This window comes from Zootoca vivipara, chromosome 16 (assembly GCF_963506605.1).
Source record: "Zootoca vivipara chromosome 16, rZooViv1.1, whole genome shotgun sequence".
NCBI classification, from domain to species: Eukaryota; Metazoa; Chordata; class Lepidosauria; order Squamata; family Lacertidae; genus Zootoca; species Zootoca vivipara.
In genome coordinates, this window is record NC_083291.1 from 7,824,917 (window position 1) to 7,843,449 (window position 18,533).

The following is an 18,533-nucleotide window of genomic DNA, read 5'->3' on the forward strand; positions in this document are numbered from 1 at the left end:
TATTCCTTCAGAGAAGCTGAGTAGAGCTGGCTTAAGCTGGTCAAGTTTAAGTTAAGTCTGCTGCAACTGGATTTCTTATGGACAGTGCCAATCCTGAATGTATTGGATTTGTGACCATTATGCTCATTTGCCTTCAGTAGCAGTAAAGCTCTGCTGGATGAAATACAATTGCCTCTGGTCTACTTTTTTGGGATCCTGCAACATGTTTAAGTTGTTACTCTGCTAACTATATGCTGGAGTTCTGCTCTGGATCAAGATTGAGTAGAATACATGACAGAGTCTACCAATTAAACATTAAGCACTCTGATCTGTGATCTACTTACAGCGGAAGATTCACAACCAAAGATCCATAGCAAGTCATCCAGGTCTTTCTCAGTTACAGTTTCATCAAGAGATACTCCAAGCTATTGACAGTTGGGAGGGAGGGAAGAAGGAAAGTTTAGTACTGAAAAAACTCAGTGTACTTTCAAAGAGCACAAAGCAAAACATTAAAGTAGTGTAACAACTGTTGCCATTTCACCAACATGATGTACAAGATCCCAATTACTACAACAGCAGCGAAAAAGTAACAAATTTTCTCATCAGGTTCAAATGATTCTGGTGGAAGCTTAAAATAAACTTTTTGCATTTTCAGTAGCTCCGTAGGTTTAATATATGCAATTCTTCTAGAAGAGCATCATGTTTTACAAAACTGTGCTTAGTAATTTCAGCAAACTTCCGCTATGTATCTGCTCAGTTATTTAAAATTTAGGGGAGGAATTCAATGTAGTGCTAAGGAGAAGGTGTTAACAGGATTAGCATTGCTTGCCTAATGGAATGATTGACCTTCTCCTCCACCCATGTACTATGGGGTTATCTTGACCTCCCCGAGCCAATTTGGAGGATGGGGGAGGGAAGGAAGAAAAAAACCCTGTGTTAGTGGAAGTCCTTGCATAGGGACGGGTAAATGCAATCTGCCCCTTACATTTTTCTCTCTAATGAAAGTGAAGCAGAATTTAAAAATTCAGACCCAAAAAGTAAAGGGTATGCAACACTCCCTCTCTCTACAATTGATTTATCTCTCAATAAATCTGTCTCGATAATTCTAATGTATAGTGTTACTATTCTATGTTGACTTTCTAACCTAGGCAGGCTCCCAATTTCCCCCAGTTCTTCTGTGACTATCAGAGGGTTCTAGCTTTCCAGAGATGAGCTATGCAAAGTTTCACTTTGGCAGTAAGATCAAGACCAACTTCAGTGAGACACACGACGTACACAGGATTGTTTGGGGCTCCCTGGGTAAAGCACAGCCAGTCCTTTCATGTATCATGCTCAAAATTGTTTTCATTTTTATGCAAATCCCAGAAGGTTTGCATCAAATCTGCCTTGGATCTTTTACATCTCCAACAATGCATATCCGATTGTATGTTTTATTCAGTCTGTGCAGCCTCGATTTTTCTCCTTCACACTAATGCTTAATGATAGGAAGGTTTTTAGACAACCAGTCCCAATGTGACATTGAAAGGAACACATCCAAGAATAAATTTAGCCATCACTTACTGTACCATCATTGTAAATCCGGAGGTTTATCTGCCTCTGGGCTGCTCGGAGCAAGACTTCTTGGACGCCACATCCACACTGGATTTTCAAGGTATCAAAAAATAGGTCATGTTGCAGTTTATGACCAGCTCTCTTCAGACCTAGCAGAAATAACATGTGAACTCTTCGCTCCACTGGCTGCTCACATTTCTATAAGGTTCTGCATATAATATGCAGTATTTTGGCTGATACGGTTTTTATCAACAATATGCTGGGATTACAGATTTCTACTGGTGTTATAACAGACTTGCCTAAATTTGTTCAGAGTTCACCAAGGTAATGTGCTGGCAGGGGGTGGGGGAGAGACTGGTAGCCAAATCTGTCTTATGAATCACTATAAACTGCACTGTTGCCTATTTTCCCACCTAGTCTGGTTCCTCAGATATGCAATCTTCCAATTTATCTTAATCCTAGTTCAATTTCTTCTGCTAAAGCTCTTCCCCAAGTGCCTATCTTATCAGATATTTACCATAGAGCTGTTTCAAAGTGAAAGGGTCTCCCTATGACGTCTACATTTTTTCTGGTCAATAATCAAGATTTATTATACAAGTTTAGTGTTTTATTAAATAAAATGTTTTATTTGCACTTGTTGTTTACTACCCTGGAATGAAGACCAGTATACAAATAAGTACATAAAATAGCCTTCAGTTGTTGCACAGAATATTCTAATATTTGAAGTCTCCATCATGCAGCCATTAGATAAATTTTCACTCACCTTCAGCTAAGATGAGAGTGGCATTATGCACCCTCCTGGCAATGTGCTTTAGTCCGTTAGCGCCGTGATAGACTCCAAACATGGCAGCCATATTAGCCAGAAGTGCCTAAAGGCACAAAATGGGGGGGGGGGCAGAATAAGTAAATTCACTAGCAGGTTCGTGTAAGGGTTTTTTTTTGTGGCGGGGGTGGGTGTGGGTCTTGAAGTATATTTAGGAAAAAAGAACCCGCTAATAATTAAAACATTCTATTTGTAATTGAGTTCAAATCAACCCACACAATGAAAAGTTACAATTACTTTCCTGACATTTTAAAACAATAAAATAATCATTCAGGTCTCTTGAATGTAAATTTGGAAGAAAAAAAGAGGCCATATTGAAGAGAAGGTTGTATCTAACTTCTCTGGAAAAGCTATTTGATCCCAATAAGGTTTCTGCAAAAGGGAGCAGAGAGGTGGTATCTGTCGCTTCTCCTTGTGGATTTCAAAATGTGCTCCAAAGGTATCCTTTGGAAAATTGTGGGATATGGCCCAAGGGGTTTCAGAGGAAAGCAGGTGCAGTGTTTATAAAAAAATATATGATTTCCTTCCCCTCCTGTTCATGCACACCTTTGCCAGCAGAAGCACCTGGATACTGCCCCAAAATACCCACATATTTTACTATCCCCATATTCAAATAGCGTGAACACAAAATTTAAAAAGTTTATAAATCTACTACTTTTTTAAATGCTTGAACGACTGAAGAAAAGCTCACCTGCGCAGTGCATATGTTGCTTGTAGCTTTATCCCTTCTTATATGCTGTTCTCTGGTTTGCAATGCAAGTCGATACACTTCTTTTCCATTAGCATCCCTTGAGCCATAAAAAGAAAAATGGTTACTCTCTCAACATAGAGCAGCTCTACTTCTCTTAATAAAAGGTGACTGGTAAACTCGAGAAGATAATGCAAGGCTAGGATGCTTGAGCAAAAAAATTAAAAAGGCATTTAAAAATGCCAAACCGTTCCTGAACCAACCTGTTGTTCAACGCACCCTCTATTCACTTGAAATCACATGGAACAATTGTGTGCAAAGCCCAAGAGTGCAAATGACAGTTCCGTGAAACAAGATGTAAGGGCCAGTTTCACAAAGCCTGACAGACTGTGAGCAAAGGGGAACCACAAGCTTGACCGATACAAGCTATGAAATCTACGTTGTGTGCCCTTGACCTAGACCTTATATACTAGTTTCTTGGACACACTCAACCAATTTAGGCTTTTGAAGGTGTTCCAGTAGGGACACACAATTGTGGAAGTAAACTTCCAGCTGAACAGAGATGACGTCTTTGCATATGTCAAGGGATGTATACACAAAATTTAATAAGGAATTATTTGAGAGCATGGAAGCTCCATGTGGACAGTGGAGCTCTAGGTGGAGTAAGTGTGGAAAGCGATTTGAGAGGAGGAAAATATATTTATATATTAGTGCATATGAAAGCAAAATCAATCAATCAATCAATCAATCAATCATATTCTAGCCAAGAAGATGTGTGTTTCATATTCGTTCAACAAGCTCAAATCACTTCATGGTAAGGGAAATGTGTTATCAGAAGGATGGAGTTTTGCACAATCGCCCGAGATGTCTTCAGCACAAGTCCCATGGCTAGGATTGAAGCTTTCAGCTTCAAGTTAGCCTACCTTGTAACTCCTACCATTCTTCCAGGCATCATTCGCACCAGGTTCTCCTTGACAGCAAAAAAGGCTGCGTGTGGCCCACCGTAACAAAGAGGAACCCCAAACCTCTGGGAGTTGCCCAGAGCGACATCAACTCCAAACTCTCCTGGAGGTCTCAAGATGCACAGAGCTAGCAGGTCAGTAGCACAGCAGACTAAGGTCTGAAACAAGGAAAGAGATTAGCATCAATGTCAGAACAAATGAACCATGGCCTGTTATGTAATACCAATGACAATTAACTAAGGTTAAATCAAAGTGATTCTAGTACGTCTCAAAGAAAACAGTGAAAGAACCAGTAATGCCTTAATTTCATGTTTAATGCAACTGTGCTGGGTTATATAAGTTACCTGTTCCTGGTACCTCATCTATAATAAAGAGTATCAGGATGTAAACTTAATGGCTATATGCAGCATTAGGAAGAAACCTTGTATCAAATCAGGTCATTGGTTCATTCTGAAACAGCTCAACCATTTATTTGTTGAGAGAAGCAGATTTACTTCTTCAAACTCTGCATGCAGATCTTTGGCCTCTGTTGAAGTCAAATAGGGCAAGGGAGACCCACGTCTGCACAGAGAGGTTCATTTTCTAATCTAAATGGTAAAACATACAAAATATGCCAGGAAAAAGTTATGACTGCTTCGTTTTACCCCATTCTGATGGGCTTGATCAACAAATGCAGTGAAGTCTTCCACCTTCCCCTCGGTATCTGGGTACTGGAACAAAACGCCGCTGACATCTTTGCCACTGAAGTCCATTTCATGGGGCAACTTCAACTCAACAATAATGCCAGTGTAACTGGAAAGCAAGAGAAATATACAGGAAAGGAGTAAGCCATTTCCTGCTTGTAAATGGGGTTTCAACATAATTTACAGGTTGGATCCAGACTTTACCTTCCACAAATGGGAAGGCTCCTATCCACAGAAAGGTTTTAATTCAGTGGAGGTGCTGGGAGCTAAGGCGGGAGCGGAAATGGGCAAATCTCCCCTCCCTCTCCTCCACAGGAAGAATATAACTCGATTCAAGGGATGTTCCCACTGGGAGCAAAGTCTGGATCCAATGAGATACCTACATATTGATTTGAAGGAAATAATGTAACAGAAGTAAACCTTACTTTGCTCTGGTCTGCACCACTGCTATCGTCTGAGGATGACATCGGATGTCGACATAAAACTTCCTCCGCTTATTATGCCTATTTGGGGTGGGGTGGGGGACATAAACACACAATGTAATCATTTCAAATATGTTTCATACCATTTTTATTACAGGCCAGCAAGTTTCTACAGCCTACATCTCTACTCCTGATTGGCTCGGGCATCTGGCCTATAGTTTGGGAAGGGCTGGCAGGAAGTACTCATCAATCACGAAACCAATAAAAACTCAAGCCTGCCACTTAGCTACCAAGATCCACATAAGGAAATTGTGAGGCAAAACTCTCAGTTATTGTTAGATTATTATGTACTGGTACATTCACAGGGATCAGGTATATTCACAGAGAGCCATGAACCCTGATAACTAAATATTGCTTCCTGTTTTTTTTGTCAGTTGCCTGAGAGGAACAGCAAGGGAAGGTTATCACCCTTTTTGTGGGTTTTCCTAAGCCCCCTTGGTTGGCCACTGTGAAAACGGGATCGCTGACTTGATGGTCCCTTGGCCTCATCGTTAAGTACCCTCCTAATCACCCAATTGTGATTTATTCAAGTTCTGTATGTATTTTCTCTTTTAGTATTTCTTCATGGTGTAACATTTCCGATTACAGGCCAGGGGGCAGCATTCATTCTGTTTAATATAACTACTGTATTGAACCTAACTGCGGGGCCCTTTATAAAACAAAAATGCTATTGCAATTATTTTTGTTTCTGTCTGTTACCTGTGGCACAACTGCATCGCTTCGGCTGCAGCAGTTCCTTCATCTAGCAAAGATGCATTTGACACGTCCATTCCTGTGAGGTCACACACCATTGTTTGGTAATTTAATAAACTCTCCAGCCTGCCTTGAGATACCTCTGGCTGGTAAGGGGTGTACTGGGTAACCCTATTAAAAACAAAATATTTCAGATATCAAGCTTCTGACTCTTCTGAACCATGTTTCCAAAAGGGCCATAATCTCCAATATATTTTAACTGTCTATTTTAATACCATTTTGAATCTGGCTGATATTTATGTTGCAAACAGAGCATGCACCATAAGAAAAACAAATAAATTGGGCTTAACTTTTAGAATGTGACTATTTGCTGCTGAATAGAAAGCATTCCCGTCAATTATCAAACAGTTATCTACCTCCCCAAATATGCTAGTCTGTAGGTATCAAAATTCAGAGTCAAGCTGCACTTAATCTGTTAACTTGATTATCCTGTAACCTCAGTTACTCTTCACTAACTGATCAGCTGATCCTAAAATACTGAGTGTTGTAAAAGATTCTGGTTTCAGAAACCATGACACCGAATGAATAATCACAGCTGGTGTTGCTATGTGCTACTGTAACACTGGGTAAAAGCTTCATTTTGCGTGTTTAATTACATGCTAAACTGCATGTAATGGGGGGGGGCAGAGACAGAAACAGAGAAACCTTCTTTTCATTGCGTACCCCTGTTTCCTGCTGAGAACGTAATTTAGAAATTAAGCTCCGCTTGGGAGGTAGAGAACAGGCACACACAATCAAAGAATGCCCTTTATAGGCCAGTTTCTTTCTCTCCCCCACCACTTCCAAGGCCAACAACTTTGCTTGTGCTATGGCCCCCAAATACCAGCCAGGCCGCTGGCTGTTGGGGCCTGGGAATCCAGCGCTAGGAATTTTGACTGATGGGTGGGACAAGCCACCTATTGATCTAGTAATGTCATAATGACATCATTTAATTGACAGGGAAGCGGCCCCTGCCCACCAGTCAAGTGGTCTGGCCCGTGGAGCCAAAAAGGTTCCCCACTCCTGTGCTAAAACATATTAAGTAAAATATTTCTTGCAAGTGATAAAGGGTGGATCTACACAAAGGAAAAAAACACGCTATAAATAAGTCAGAAATTAAATTGTTATAATAAAAGAAAGAAAACTATGTAGAAATCGCATAGAAAATTTCTTTTGCTCTCTGCCGCCATCTGCTGTTGCGTGTTTGTAACCCATTCAAAACATTGTTTTTTTGACTAATGCAGCTGAGTCCACATAGAAAGAAAAATGGTTGTGTCTAAAGTAAGGCAGGGAACCTTACTTGGGTCGTAGGGAACACAGTTGTCAAGTCAAAGGCCAGGTTATAACCCAAAAGGAGTGACTTATAAAGTAGTGACTTCAGCTATGAAAGGCTAAATGTAGTTCAAAGATCAGGAGTAGTCAAGATGCTGCCCTCCAGATTGCTAAGAAGCAACAGGAAGAAAAGAATATTGATGGCACTCCTTCAGTCCCTGCCAGCATAGCCAATGGCCAAGTCCAACAACATCTAGAGGGCATGACCTTGGCTAGCCCTGCTACAGATTCTTATTTTTCCAGCAAGGAGGAGTGTTTGTTTTTAGCTTTGATAAGTTATATAACAACTTTGGGGGCGGGGCAGTTTTGTTTTTGTTTTTACCCTGCTCAGCCTCTGACAAGTACACAGTGAAGTTTTGACTTCAAATAAGAGAAGTCAAAGATCCGTGAGAAATGTACGGCTCTGAAGCTGTTCCCATTCAGTCCAGTGCGTGGATAAGCTTCTGAATTCATTTTAAGGCATGAGCAAGCAACATCAGAAGAGAAAATACAAGCCAAATGAAAACTTCTATGATCTAAACTATGGTTAAACAATTCCCCAAGGCACTTACAGTGAGTTAGAATCTCCTGCATGCAACCAGGGAGGGAGGTGGTTTGTTCCCTGTTAAGCCACAAAGGACGACCTCAGGGATGTGTGGACAGGTGTGCCATGCAGCTTTTTTGTGCTAGCTGTTTTATTTAGTTATTAATATAAATGACATTATTATATGGATTTATATCCCACCCCTCTCTCTCTCTCTCTCTCTCTCTCTCTCTCTCTCTCTCTCTCTCTCTCTCTCAAGCTGGGATTCAAGGTGGCTTACAGCATTTAAAAATAACGTTATAAAATATGAAGTAATAAAAACAAACTAATTAAAAAACAATGATTTAAATATATAAAGCACAGTTAGAGGCAGCCATAAAAACACCGTTCTCCCTAACAGGAGCCCAGCAGCCAGTGTTGTCTGCATTTTAGTTTTCAAAGGCCGGTCTGAAGAGGAAGGCCTTAGCCTACTGGCAGAAGGATAACTAAGAGGGAGCCAATCTAACTCTCTTGGGAAGGGATTTCACCATATGCGAGCAGCCACAGAAAAGGCTCTGTCTCGTGTCGCCACCAGCTGAGCTTCTGCTGTTGATGGGACCAAGAGAAGGAGTTCACCTGAGAATCTCAACACCTGGGCAGTTTCATATAGGGAGATATGATCTTTCAGGGAGCCTGGACTGAAGCCATAAATGGATATGTTTGGAAACCTTGATTAAACTTCTAAAAAAACCCAAACCCCTCAGCTACATTTGAGAAACCTTTGAATGGTAGACCACCATGTGACTATGGAAAATCTCTCAAGTTTCACAGGTAGTTTACCATGCGCCAAGGCAACTGGTTCCTCAAGGAACAAACCTCCATGGAGTTAGTTGCGGAGTACTTTGGATCCTGACCAACATACTACCTTCCTATAACAACAGCATCGTATTACTCACAAGTAAAGTATGAAAACAGGTAGACAAAACACTCCTATTCAACATCACGAAAACAGATCACTGTATATTGTTCAGGCTATATTTAAACAAACTTTTCTAACCCCGAGAGAGAAATTCAACCTCCTAACATGCAAGCAGCATTTCTGCACATGATGCTGTACATAATACAGTAGCAATCCGGCACATTAGTAATTACTGACCATGCAAATTGGTCCCTCTTCCATACCCAGAATTTGCATTGTTTTAATTGCGTATGCTTATTGAACAAGAAAAATCACTCTTCAGGATTATCTATTCATTGCTATGATAGTTGGCTGTTATTGCTGGTCTCCAGTTCTGGCATCATTCACATCTTGCCAGACATTGAACCAAAGTACATGAAATTGCACGCATTTTGTAAGTATCTCAGAATACTGTCATCAGTATGAAAATAAAGAAAGTACAAATCAGGCAGGCAGTCATTACGAAAATAAAGTGGATTTCTAGGGTTAAGTCTAGACTTCTTGTCAACTCATCCAAGAAGCCAAACATACTTTCTATTCTTTGTCCGTTCATTTATGTTCATGTCACGTCACTGGAATTAATTAGTTCTGTTTCCAGGGCAACACCACAGCGGACAGATAGCATGAAGACAGTCCGGAAGAATCAGCACAAAAATGTGTGCAGCTTAACACTGTCCCACAACATTACGCTGCTAACAGCTGATTGTGGGTTAGTGAGCCACACTATTTATTTATTTAAACACATCCTATTCTTAGTACTTTGATTAAGAAAACTAGAAATGCCACACAATCTAAGGAATCCTGGTACAGTTTACCAAGTCCCAGTTGTCTAGGGAGGTCTGGTCTACACTGAGAGCATATTACCAGGAAGGGGTGGGAGGGAAATGGAGCCAAATGCTTGAGGATGAGTCAAAGAGAGATGTGAATTTGTTTATCTAAAGTACAAGTCCCGGAGTTCCTTACTCCCCAGACAATTTTTCCTGTGCACAGGCAGGAGGATCAGGGTGTGGTAGCTGACCAGTAACAGGACGGAGGGATCAGCACCATAATAACGAAGGATAGTGAGATCCCAGGGGTAGTGGTGAAAACCAGAGGTGCAGATAAGATCTACAAGCTGCAGAACATGTGAGGACGTTATAAGTCTGTACTGAGCCTAGAGAAATAATGTTTGAGCACTGCTTACCCATGATGATAGCTAAGGACTGTTGCCAGAACTGGGGGATTTGGAGCAATTGCCTATGACCCTCTTTGCTTAGGCAGAAATTTACAAAGCATAAATGGGCAGATGGATTGCAGCCAGTTGTTACCTGGGCTAAATAGCTAGACTTGGCCTTAAGAGACAGAAAGTCTACTGTATTTTTATGCACAGTATTACCTACAAATAAACTGAGCAGCTGTATGCAACTATCTGTGCAGAGTAGCAGGAATTGTTTACAAAAAGACTCCTACTGAGTTGCATTCTTGCTAGAAGAATTCAAATGTTTGCTTGCCAAATCTGTCAGTGAATGGTATTTGCCTCACACTGTGCTTTCCGGTTTGTATTTTATAATATTCAAAACAATAACACAGAAAAACAACCTCCAGGCCTTTCTCTTTGTATCTCCCATCTTTCAGTTCTCATCTTCTTCAAGGACTAATTTCACACACCCATACAAGTTTTCCATATTTAAGAGTTACAGGAATGTACATTGGGGGATTTGCATTCTACCCTCTTCTAAGGCTTTGATATATTTACTGATAAATTTGCTCTATTGATTGTTCGTTCTGTTCCTCAGATAATTCTGACCATTTCCCCTTTCATCAGTCTTGAATCCCTGAAAGCAGCACAATAATGTAGGCGCTTCTATGCATCCCAGCACATTAATGACATGAAGAATATGAAATATACAATACAGGTGTGTGTTTAATGATAAAATATGGTACATTACCATCCTGCGTTCTCCAGCATATTCCTCACAATGGCCTGAGGGACTGAACAGTTGTAATAACCCATGCCAATATACGATCTCCAGATCTTGTTCTTGCTGGCAATACCGTGTAAAGTTTCAAGAATTTCATTCTCACCTAATTAAAAAAAAAGTTATGGTAGAAGTCTTGTAAAAGGATTGATTAATGTGGTACATTTGGAACCTGCTGCTCCTTATAATCTAGTGCAGGTCTGGTAGCACCTCAAATCCATCTCCCCTTCTACTCCCAAATTTCACTGGCCTGCTTATCTTTAGTGCTGAAAAACACAGGAGTGAGGAAATAAAGATTTGTTACCACCACTCACAATCACTGCATTCCAACTGCCCACTTTTGAGTGACGATATTCAGTTCTTTCTGATTAGCAGCGTATTGTAGCATGTCTTCTCAGCGGACTTTTAAAAGCTTGAAACCTATTCAGGGCCGTCTTGAGCAGATTGTGCGCCCTGGTGCTGAGGGGCGGAGACCGCTCCGCCGCCCGCCCTGCCCTGCGCCACCGGGGGGCTATGAAGAGCCGGCCCTGAACCTATTTAAGGTACAAATCCTTTGCAAAAGGAGCTGTATTTTCTTCTTTGCATTCATTTGACTGCCAAGTGGGTTTCCTTAAGCCAGGGGTGTCCCTCCGGATGATGCTCAGCTGCAGTTCCCAGGAGCCCTGAACATTCACCAAGTTGCAGGGGCTGACGGGAGTTGCCGCCCATCAGTAACCACCCTTCCCTAAAACTACCAGAAGGTGGTCCAGATTTTTCATTTTACCGGAGACCCGTACAACTCTGCAGCATCATGCCAGGACTTTTAAGCTCATGTCAACTAGCCAATGCCCGAAAGGTCAAGATTCAGCTGCTCCAATATGGCCTATGATATCATAATGAGTTTAGCAAGACTCAGACCACCTTTGGTGGCTATGGGGCAATGGAGAAAATGTTTATATCCTGCAGTTAGGGTTGTCAGACGCATTAGTGGACAGGACTTCTGTGCCTTTAATTGCCCTGCTCTCTTTTGAGTCTGGAAACCTTAAAGAGAAACCAGCAGACCCTTCGTTTAATTTCCAAGCAAAGGGTCTGCTGGTTTCTCTTTAAGGTTTCCAGACTCAAAAGAGAGCAGGGCAATTAAAGGCACAGAAGTCCTGTCCACTATTGAGTCTGGCAACCCTACCTACAGTGCAGGACAACTTTTCCTTAATTACACAGCAAGAGTTACGTAAGTTCACCAAAGGTTTCTGATTGACAACCTGCTGGTGTCCATTGAACAGCCTTTATATACATTTTGCTGAAAAGGGATATACAGTGTCAAGGAACCTACACTTGAAAATGGCACTTAATAGTGAAAACTGGCACCTGAGAGCAAGAAATAAATCAAATAAAAATGGCTGATTCATCCCACAGGCAATCAAGACAATTGAAACCTGACCTCTAGTCATTTAAGCACTTTATCCACGGTACCTTTATACAGTACTATGCCCTGAAAAGAAAATAATAATGCAAACTAGACCTGGGCGATATTTCATATATCGCCCAGGACCAGTATGAGGAGCAGACTGTGACGTCAGCTTCATTCAGCGGTATATCACTAAGGGCTCCCCATCCCCAGCAGAGCCATCCTCAGTGCTCTTCCCCCCTTGATCCTTTAACTGCTTGGCTGAGCAGTGAAGGAGATAGCTGCATGGGTGCCTGGAGTGGCGGCCATGAAATGCACCTCGGGGGGCGGTGGGCAAGATGTGTGTGATCTGCCGTGTGCAGCAGCGGCAGAGCGAGGCTACCACGGTGTGCTGTTTTGTCACCCCCCTCATGGATGACACCCAGGATGGACCTGCTTCCTATGCCACTGCGGCTGAGGGAAGCGGCAACTGCATACTCCTCAGGTGAGCAATTAAAAGATGCAGAGGGAGGAACAAGCTGTATCGGTGCCTCGCCAATGCAGCTTTCTTCTCCCTCTGCGCAGTATGAGGGCAGAGTGGGATGACGATTTTACTCAGCAATATATCGCTGGTGAAACCGCCACCACTCCCGAGGCCCTCTGCTAGCAACGCTCGCTGGAGGAAGTCGCTAGCAGAGGGACTCAGCGAGCGGTGGCGGTTTCACCAGCAATATACCGCTGAGTAAAGCTGATATCACGGTCTGCTCCTCATACCGGTCCTGATAGGTACATATAAATGGAAGATACAATTCATTATGGGAACACTGTCCAGGAACAAGTGATCTCAGTATGGACCTCGTTAAGCAGAGTTCACTTAATCTGCATCACAAGCATTATCTTTAAATGATTCTAAACATTTGTCTTGCATATCTGCATGGAAATCTTTCCTATTGTCCTGCACTATGAGAATTATGTTTGCCATATTGCTATGGCACTTTGTCTGCTCAGTTCTACTCACTTGTGTGCCTAATGATCAGGATCAGGACACTAATAAAGTTACTCCTCTCTCATTTTCAGTTTCCTTCCCGTCCTTTTCATACTCAACAGAAAATGAACCATAAAAAGCTTAAAGTCCAAAAGCATAATACTGATACAGCAAAAACATTTTTTAACGATATGCTTTAACTTCAGGAAACATTTGGGAGATGCCTTTAAAAAAAACCAAGGACAACCCAACATTTTTTCACTCCACTGCACTATTTTCCTCTACCTGACAGATAGCCTAGTCCAAAGGTACAAAACAGATCCAACACTTTTGTATGGAGTATTTATCTTTATAGAATACAGACATTGGCCTCTGATTATGAATCTACTTGGCTAATTTGAGGCTGTCCCCTCCTCATTGTGCAATGAAAAAGCTATAAAGCAAAGGACTCAATGAAGGGGGAGCTGGAAATACGAGAGGACGGTAAACACCCATTAAGAAACACTTGGAAATCAGCCATCCTAGTCAGCCTACTGCGTCCAGTTTTCTAGGGCAGTAGCAAAGATGAAATGCATTACACCAGACCCACTACAGGGAAAATAGTTGAGTAATCCTTCAAGAACGTTAGCTGGCAATTCCTTTTGCTGAATAAACGCCTGCTGCTGACCTTGTTTATTTCTCCTAGCTGGGGGCATTGCATAACATTATCGGAGGCAATGATCTTAATGTACCAAGCATCAAGTTCATTGATCTTTTGGCACCGTTATCTCAGAATGGGGGAAGGGAAACACTGCACATACAGCTCCATGTTAGCACTTGTAGTTCTTCAGAAACAAGGTGCCCAACAGCTGATTGGCATGATTCCTACCGTGTTTCCCTGAAAATAAGACACTGTCTTATATTTATTTTTCCTCACGACACACTATGGCTTATTTTCAGGGGATGCCTTATTTTTTTTATTACGCGTCCAGCCTTGCCTCTTCCTTGGCGCCCTCCAGAACTGCGCCTATCACTATGTCTTATTTTCAGGGTATGGCTTATACAGTGGAACCTCGGTTTATGAACACCTCGGTTTACGAATTTTCGGTTTACGAACGCCGCGGACCCATCTGGAACGGATTAATTCACTTTCCATTACTTTCAATGGGAAAGTTCGCTTCAGTTTATGAACGCTTCAGTTTATGAACAGACTTCCGGAACCAATTGTGTTCATAAACTGAGGTACCACTGTATTGCGCAAATGCTTAGAAATCCTGCTATGGCTTATTTTATGAGTATGTCTTATTTTCGGGGAAACAGGGTAGTTCAAGAAATAAAATTATTGCTGCTATTATTATTATTATTATTATTATTATTATTATTCTGTCCAGCCCTGGCTATTGCACACATGAGCTCAGACTATCCCCATTGTTTCCAACAGGGTATGTGCCTACTCGAGGTTTTGATGCCTACTGAAAACATTTGTTCACCCAGGCCTTTGCTGCTCATTGAAAGTTGTCCAGCTACTGTGGTTGCCTTTGTTTCTATATTGGTTGGATTTTAATGGGCTATTTTATTGTTCTCTGTTGTAGACCAGGCATGTCAAACCTGCGGCCCTCCAGATGTTTTGGACTACAATTCCCATCTTCCCCAACCACTGGTCCTGCTAGCTAGGGATCATGGGAGTTGTAGGCCAAAACATCTGGAGGGCCGCAGGTTTGACATGCCTGTTGTAGACCAACATGGATTTTTTTTTAAATGATGGTATAAAACTATACTGCATGAATAAATATCAGTGAATACTTAAAATGTGCAAATGATGCATGGATAGTTGTTTTAAACTGTGGGTAATAAGGGTGGGAAATAAATAAATAAGAATGGGAAAACCTTTGTACATTCACTTTCATTTGTGTATTACAGTCCTTTGGCCATAAATGGCCAGAGTATATACTTGTTTGCTTCAAGCTCTCCTATCTTACTGTTACCTCTCATCAGTTATAGACTCATCAGGTGGCACAAGTACAAAGTGTTCAAAAACAAGATCCAGTAAGGGACTTTTTGTGTTATAAACCTGTTGACATGAATTTATCATATGCAATTGCCACCAAATTAGAAGATGGCACAAGTTACCAGATTGCACAATGTTGTATTTCTACCTTAGCCTTTTGGAATACTGGAATAATCCAGTTTACGTGCCAAAGTTTTGAGGCACCCAGTTGTCACCAGCCCCTAGGGTATGTTTAACTTTGAGATGCAGAGTTCTGTAACAGCCTTCAGTAGAGGCTTGCTGTACTCATGAACAGAAATGCCACCAACTACTACTGTTATGTATCAGAGAATCACCAAGTAGATGGCAGCCTGTTACAGAATGTTACTAAGACATACTAAGTGACCAGTGGACCCAAATAACGCTCATTTATCTAAAAGTCATCAAGGAAGCATTCAAGCACAAAAAGAGCAATATTGCATTAAGTATAAACTGAAATTAGTGTCATGTTCACTACACAAAATACTATATTATGAAGGGTTTAGTATTACAAACTCAACTCCTTGGCTTTTGCTGCAGGAGTTTTATTGTTACCATCCTGCAAAACCTTAAATGAAGCTTAGTCAGATCCCAACTGCATTTGGGCCCTTGCTTGATTATCCTGCTATATATACCGTATGCATGTATACCGTTTCACATCTGACACACAATGCTTTCTTTTATACTGAAACATTATATCTAGGTAAAAACACACACACACACACAAAACAAAAACCATTATAAATTGGCTGTAAGAAACCACCACCCCTTCAATAGTAACTCTTGAGTTATCATATTAGGGAAGGGTTGTATCCAACTAAATTTGACCAAGGGCACAGCTATTGAAATGAATGGCTCTAAATTAATTATGTCCATTAATTTCAATAGATCTCCTCTAAGTATGATTAATATTGGCAGCATTCCAAAAATTACAAGTCACAAATATCAAAGAAGGATTAATATAATCCAGAATTTTTTTAAAAAAAATATTTTCAACCACAAACTGGTAGAAGACAATTAATTAAAGAAACTAAGCTATAAAAATGTAAAAGCTGAAAAAATAGACTAATAAATTTTCCATCATTTTCTATTACCTCTATATAGAAACTATCTTTGCAGACTATTGTTCCTCGGGGCGTTTCATTCCGCCTGCTGCTTCTGTTCTGTGATGTCATCACAAAGTAACCAGATTGAACTGGCCAGAACCTTACAAAGGGCTGCTGGGCCTAAAGTTTACACTCAAACTGCAGCTGGCTGATGAACACCACCAAAATGAGAGCAAGACAATTCATTGTGTTCAGATCTTTAAATGCTCTCACAGACGAAAAAGAAGAGATTATCCCTAGGAGAAGGAAGCTAAAAGATTATAATACTGCAACTGTTTAACAAAGTTTGATTAAACCATCTATATGTCACTAGCACATTTTCCTGGTATTTTGTTTAGAGAGCACTTTTATGTTAAGGAAATCTTTATGCTGCTAGATATAATTTGTTTTAAAGATGTCCCTTCCCCCTCCCAAACCCTGGAAGTTTCTCCAAGAACCTCTAAACAAGGAAAATTATGAGTATTGAATTTTTGCAGAGGGGCAATTTGGTGACAAAGTACAAAAGGAAACTCATTTTAAAATCCTTTCTTAGTACTTGTGAATCAGCATCTACACAATGTGACATCATCACACATAACATTTGATTGTCATTGCAAACTGACATACCTAGAAGAAACAGTGTGGATGAAGGTGTTAGAATCTTATCTCCTAAACAATTTCTTGAATAATGAAACCCACTAGAGGCATGTCGATGTAATGTAAAGTTAGCTAAAACTACATATGCTTCATAATGGTGGGAAAATGTTAAATATTTTAGATTGTAAAGCAGTATGATAAGCATTCTTGATAGGTGTTTCAGCGAAATTTTGAACAACATTTATGTCATATTGGACATTTAATTTCTATTTTTAAAAAAAGATCTATCCTAAAAGTAAATAAATAAAAAATAATTAAATAAAATTAGCAAAATAAATACAAATAGGAAGCAAACAACTTTTTTAAAACAACAACATGTATATTAAACTAGTTTATTCATTCACATGATATATTTTAAAGATGATTTTAAGAAATTATGGGTAAAAGACTAACATGAGTGTCCCCTGTATATTTATGCAGACTCTATTCTGCTCTTCACAATAGTCATCTAGTTTTTGCACCAAGCCTTTTAAGACAACTCACTGTCCCACAGCTAAATCTATTGCTGATAGGGAGAATGAAATTCTCCTATCCAGCTATGCTGATTATTAAATCAGAAGCAATGAAAATAAGAGGGGGGAAGACTTCACACATGAGGCTTTTTATTTGCATCTAGGCTGAAAGGGACACTTACAAATATGGTCATCCATCTTCAGAGGCCGTTGCAAGCGGATATTGCCAGGAATGGTTTTATCGATCAACTCGTCAATACTCTAAAAAGGCAAGGGATAGGTGAAAAGCATCACATGAACCGACTGCAAGTTTGAAGTTCCGCAAAACCTAAGCCGCACACCAAAAAGGGGCATTATTCAGACAAAGCGTCCAAACAAGAGGAAGGGAGGAAAAACTCAGCAGGAATCTTTGTTGAAGAGCTGGCCATGGAGCAGAGGTTTTATGAAACACGATTTAGATCTCTCCTCCCCCACTTTCGAAAAGCTCTTTACTCTGAAGTGAAATGAGGCCAGATGGCGCGACATGGTGGGGAAGATATTGATGTGGGGCGATGCGAAGGAGAAGAGCGGCCCCAGGCAAAGCGAGCGCTGCCCGGAGCGCACAGAAAGAGGGGAGGCGAGGGTCAGGCTGGGGTGCTGGGATGGGGGCGCAAAGCACAAGAGCAGGGAGAGGAGGGAGTCCCGCGGATTTGGGCTCACCGACAGCCCCACGGTCTGCAGCATCTCTCGCTTCTCTTTGTCCCCCGGGCCGATGTGCCTCTCGGAGAAGTCATCGTGCCTGGGCAGGAGTCTCTCGATGCGCCTCGAGGTGCTTGGAGCAGCGGCGGCGGCTGCGCTGCTTTCCCCGACGGCGCTGCTGCTGCTCCTCCTCACCCCAGCCAGCCTCTGCTGCTCCCGGCGCCCTCCCCATCGGCCGGGCGTCTTCTTTCCCCCCAAGGCTCCGCCGTGGGGTCCGTGCAGGCTGGCCCCCCGGCCCACCAGCCGCCCCCACCACTGGACGCAAGACTGCATGGTGGACCTCGCTCGGCTGCCGCGCCCTCGCACTGCGCGCCGGCTGCTGCTTCCCCCGACGCCGCGGCACCTGCGACTCACTTTCTGGAGGCGAGGCGCTCTCCAGGCCCTCCTTATAGCCAATGGCGAGGCGAGGAGGAGGAGGGGCTCGCTCGCCCCGCCCCGCCGAAGCCACCTGCTGAGAGGGCTGGTCCTTCCCTCCCGCTCACCCACCCTAAGATGACCTGAACCGAGCAGCTCGGAGAGAACAAATGACCCAGGCAGGGCTGGCTTGCAGCCACGTTCTTGCCCAGCAGCGCATCATCGGTATTTTCCGGTGCTGCAG

At 41.9% G+C, this 18,533-nt stretch overlaps 1 protein-coding gene across 1 annotated transcript in view; it reads right to left on the reverse strand.

The window, feature by feature from the left end:
• The window catches only part of GLDC (glycine decarboxylase), a 37,857-nt gene extending 19,570 nt beyond the window's left edge, over positions 1–18,287 (reverse strand). The window contains exons 1-11 of the mRNA XM_035097374.2: positions 17,897–18,287; positions 17,380–17,458; positions 10,621–10,756; positions 5,868–6,032; positions 5,112–5,189; positions 4,648–4,795; positions 3,965–4,161; positions 3,045–3,141; positions 2,294–2,399; positions 1,540–1,679; positions 324–404 (exon numbers count right to left, since the gene is read on the reverse strand). Coding sequence (XP_034953265.2) covers positions 324–404; positions 1,540–1,679; positions 2,294–2,399; positions 3,045–3,141; positions 3,965–4,161; positions 4,648–4,795; positions 5,112–5,189; positions 5,868–6,032; positions 10,621–10,756; positions 17,380–17,458; positions 17,897–18,208 — 1,539 coding nt within the window. The 5' untranslated portion in view covers positions 18,209–18,287. The remainder of the gene's footprint in view (positions 1–323; positions 405–1,539; positions 1,680–2,293; positions 2,400–3,044; positions 3,142–3,964; positions 4,162–4,647; positions 4,796–5,111; positions 5,190–5,867; positions 6,033–10,620; positions 10,757–17,379; positions 17,459–17,896) is intronic.
• Between the last annotated feature and the right edge of the window lie 246 nt (positions 18,288–18,533).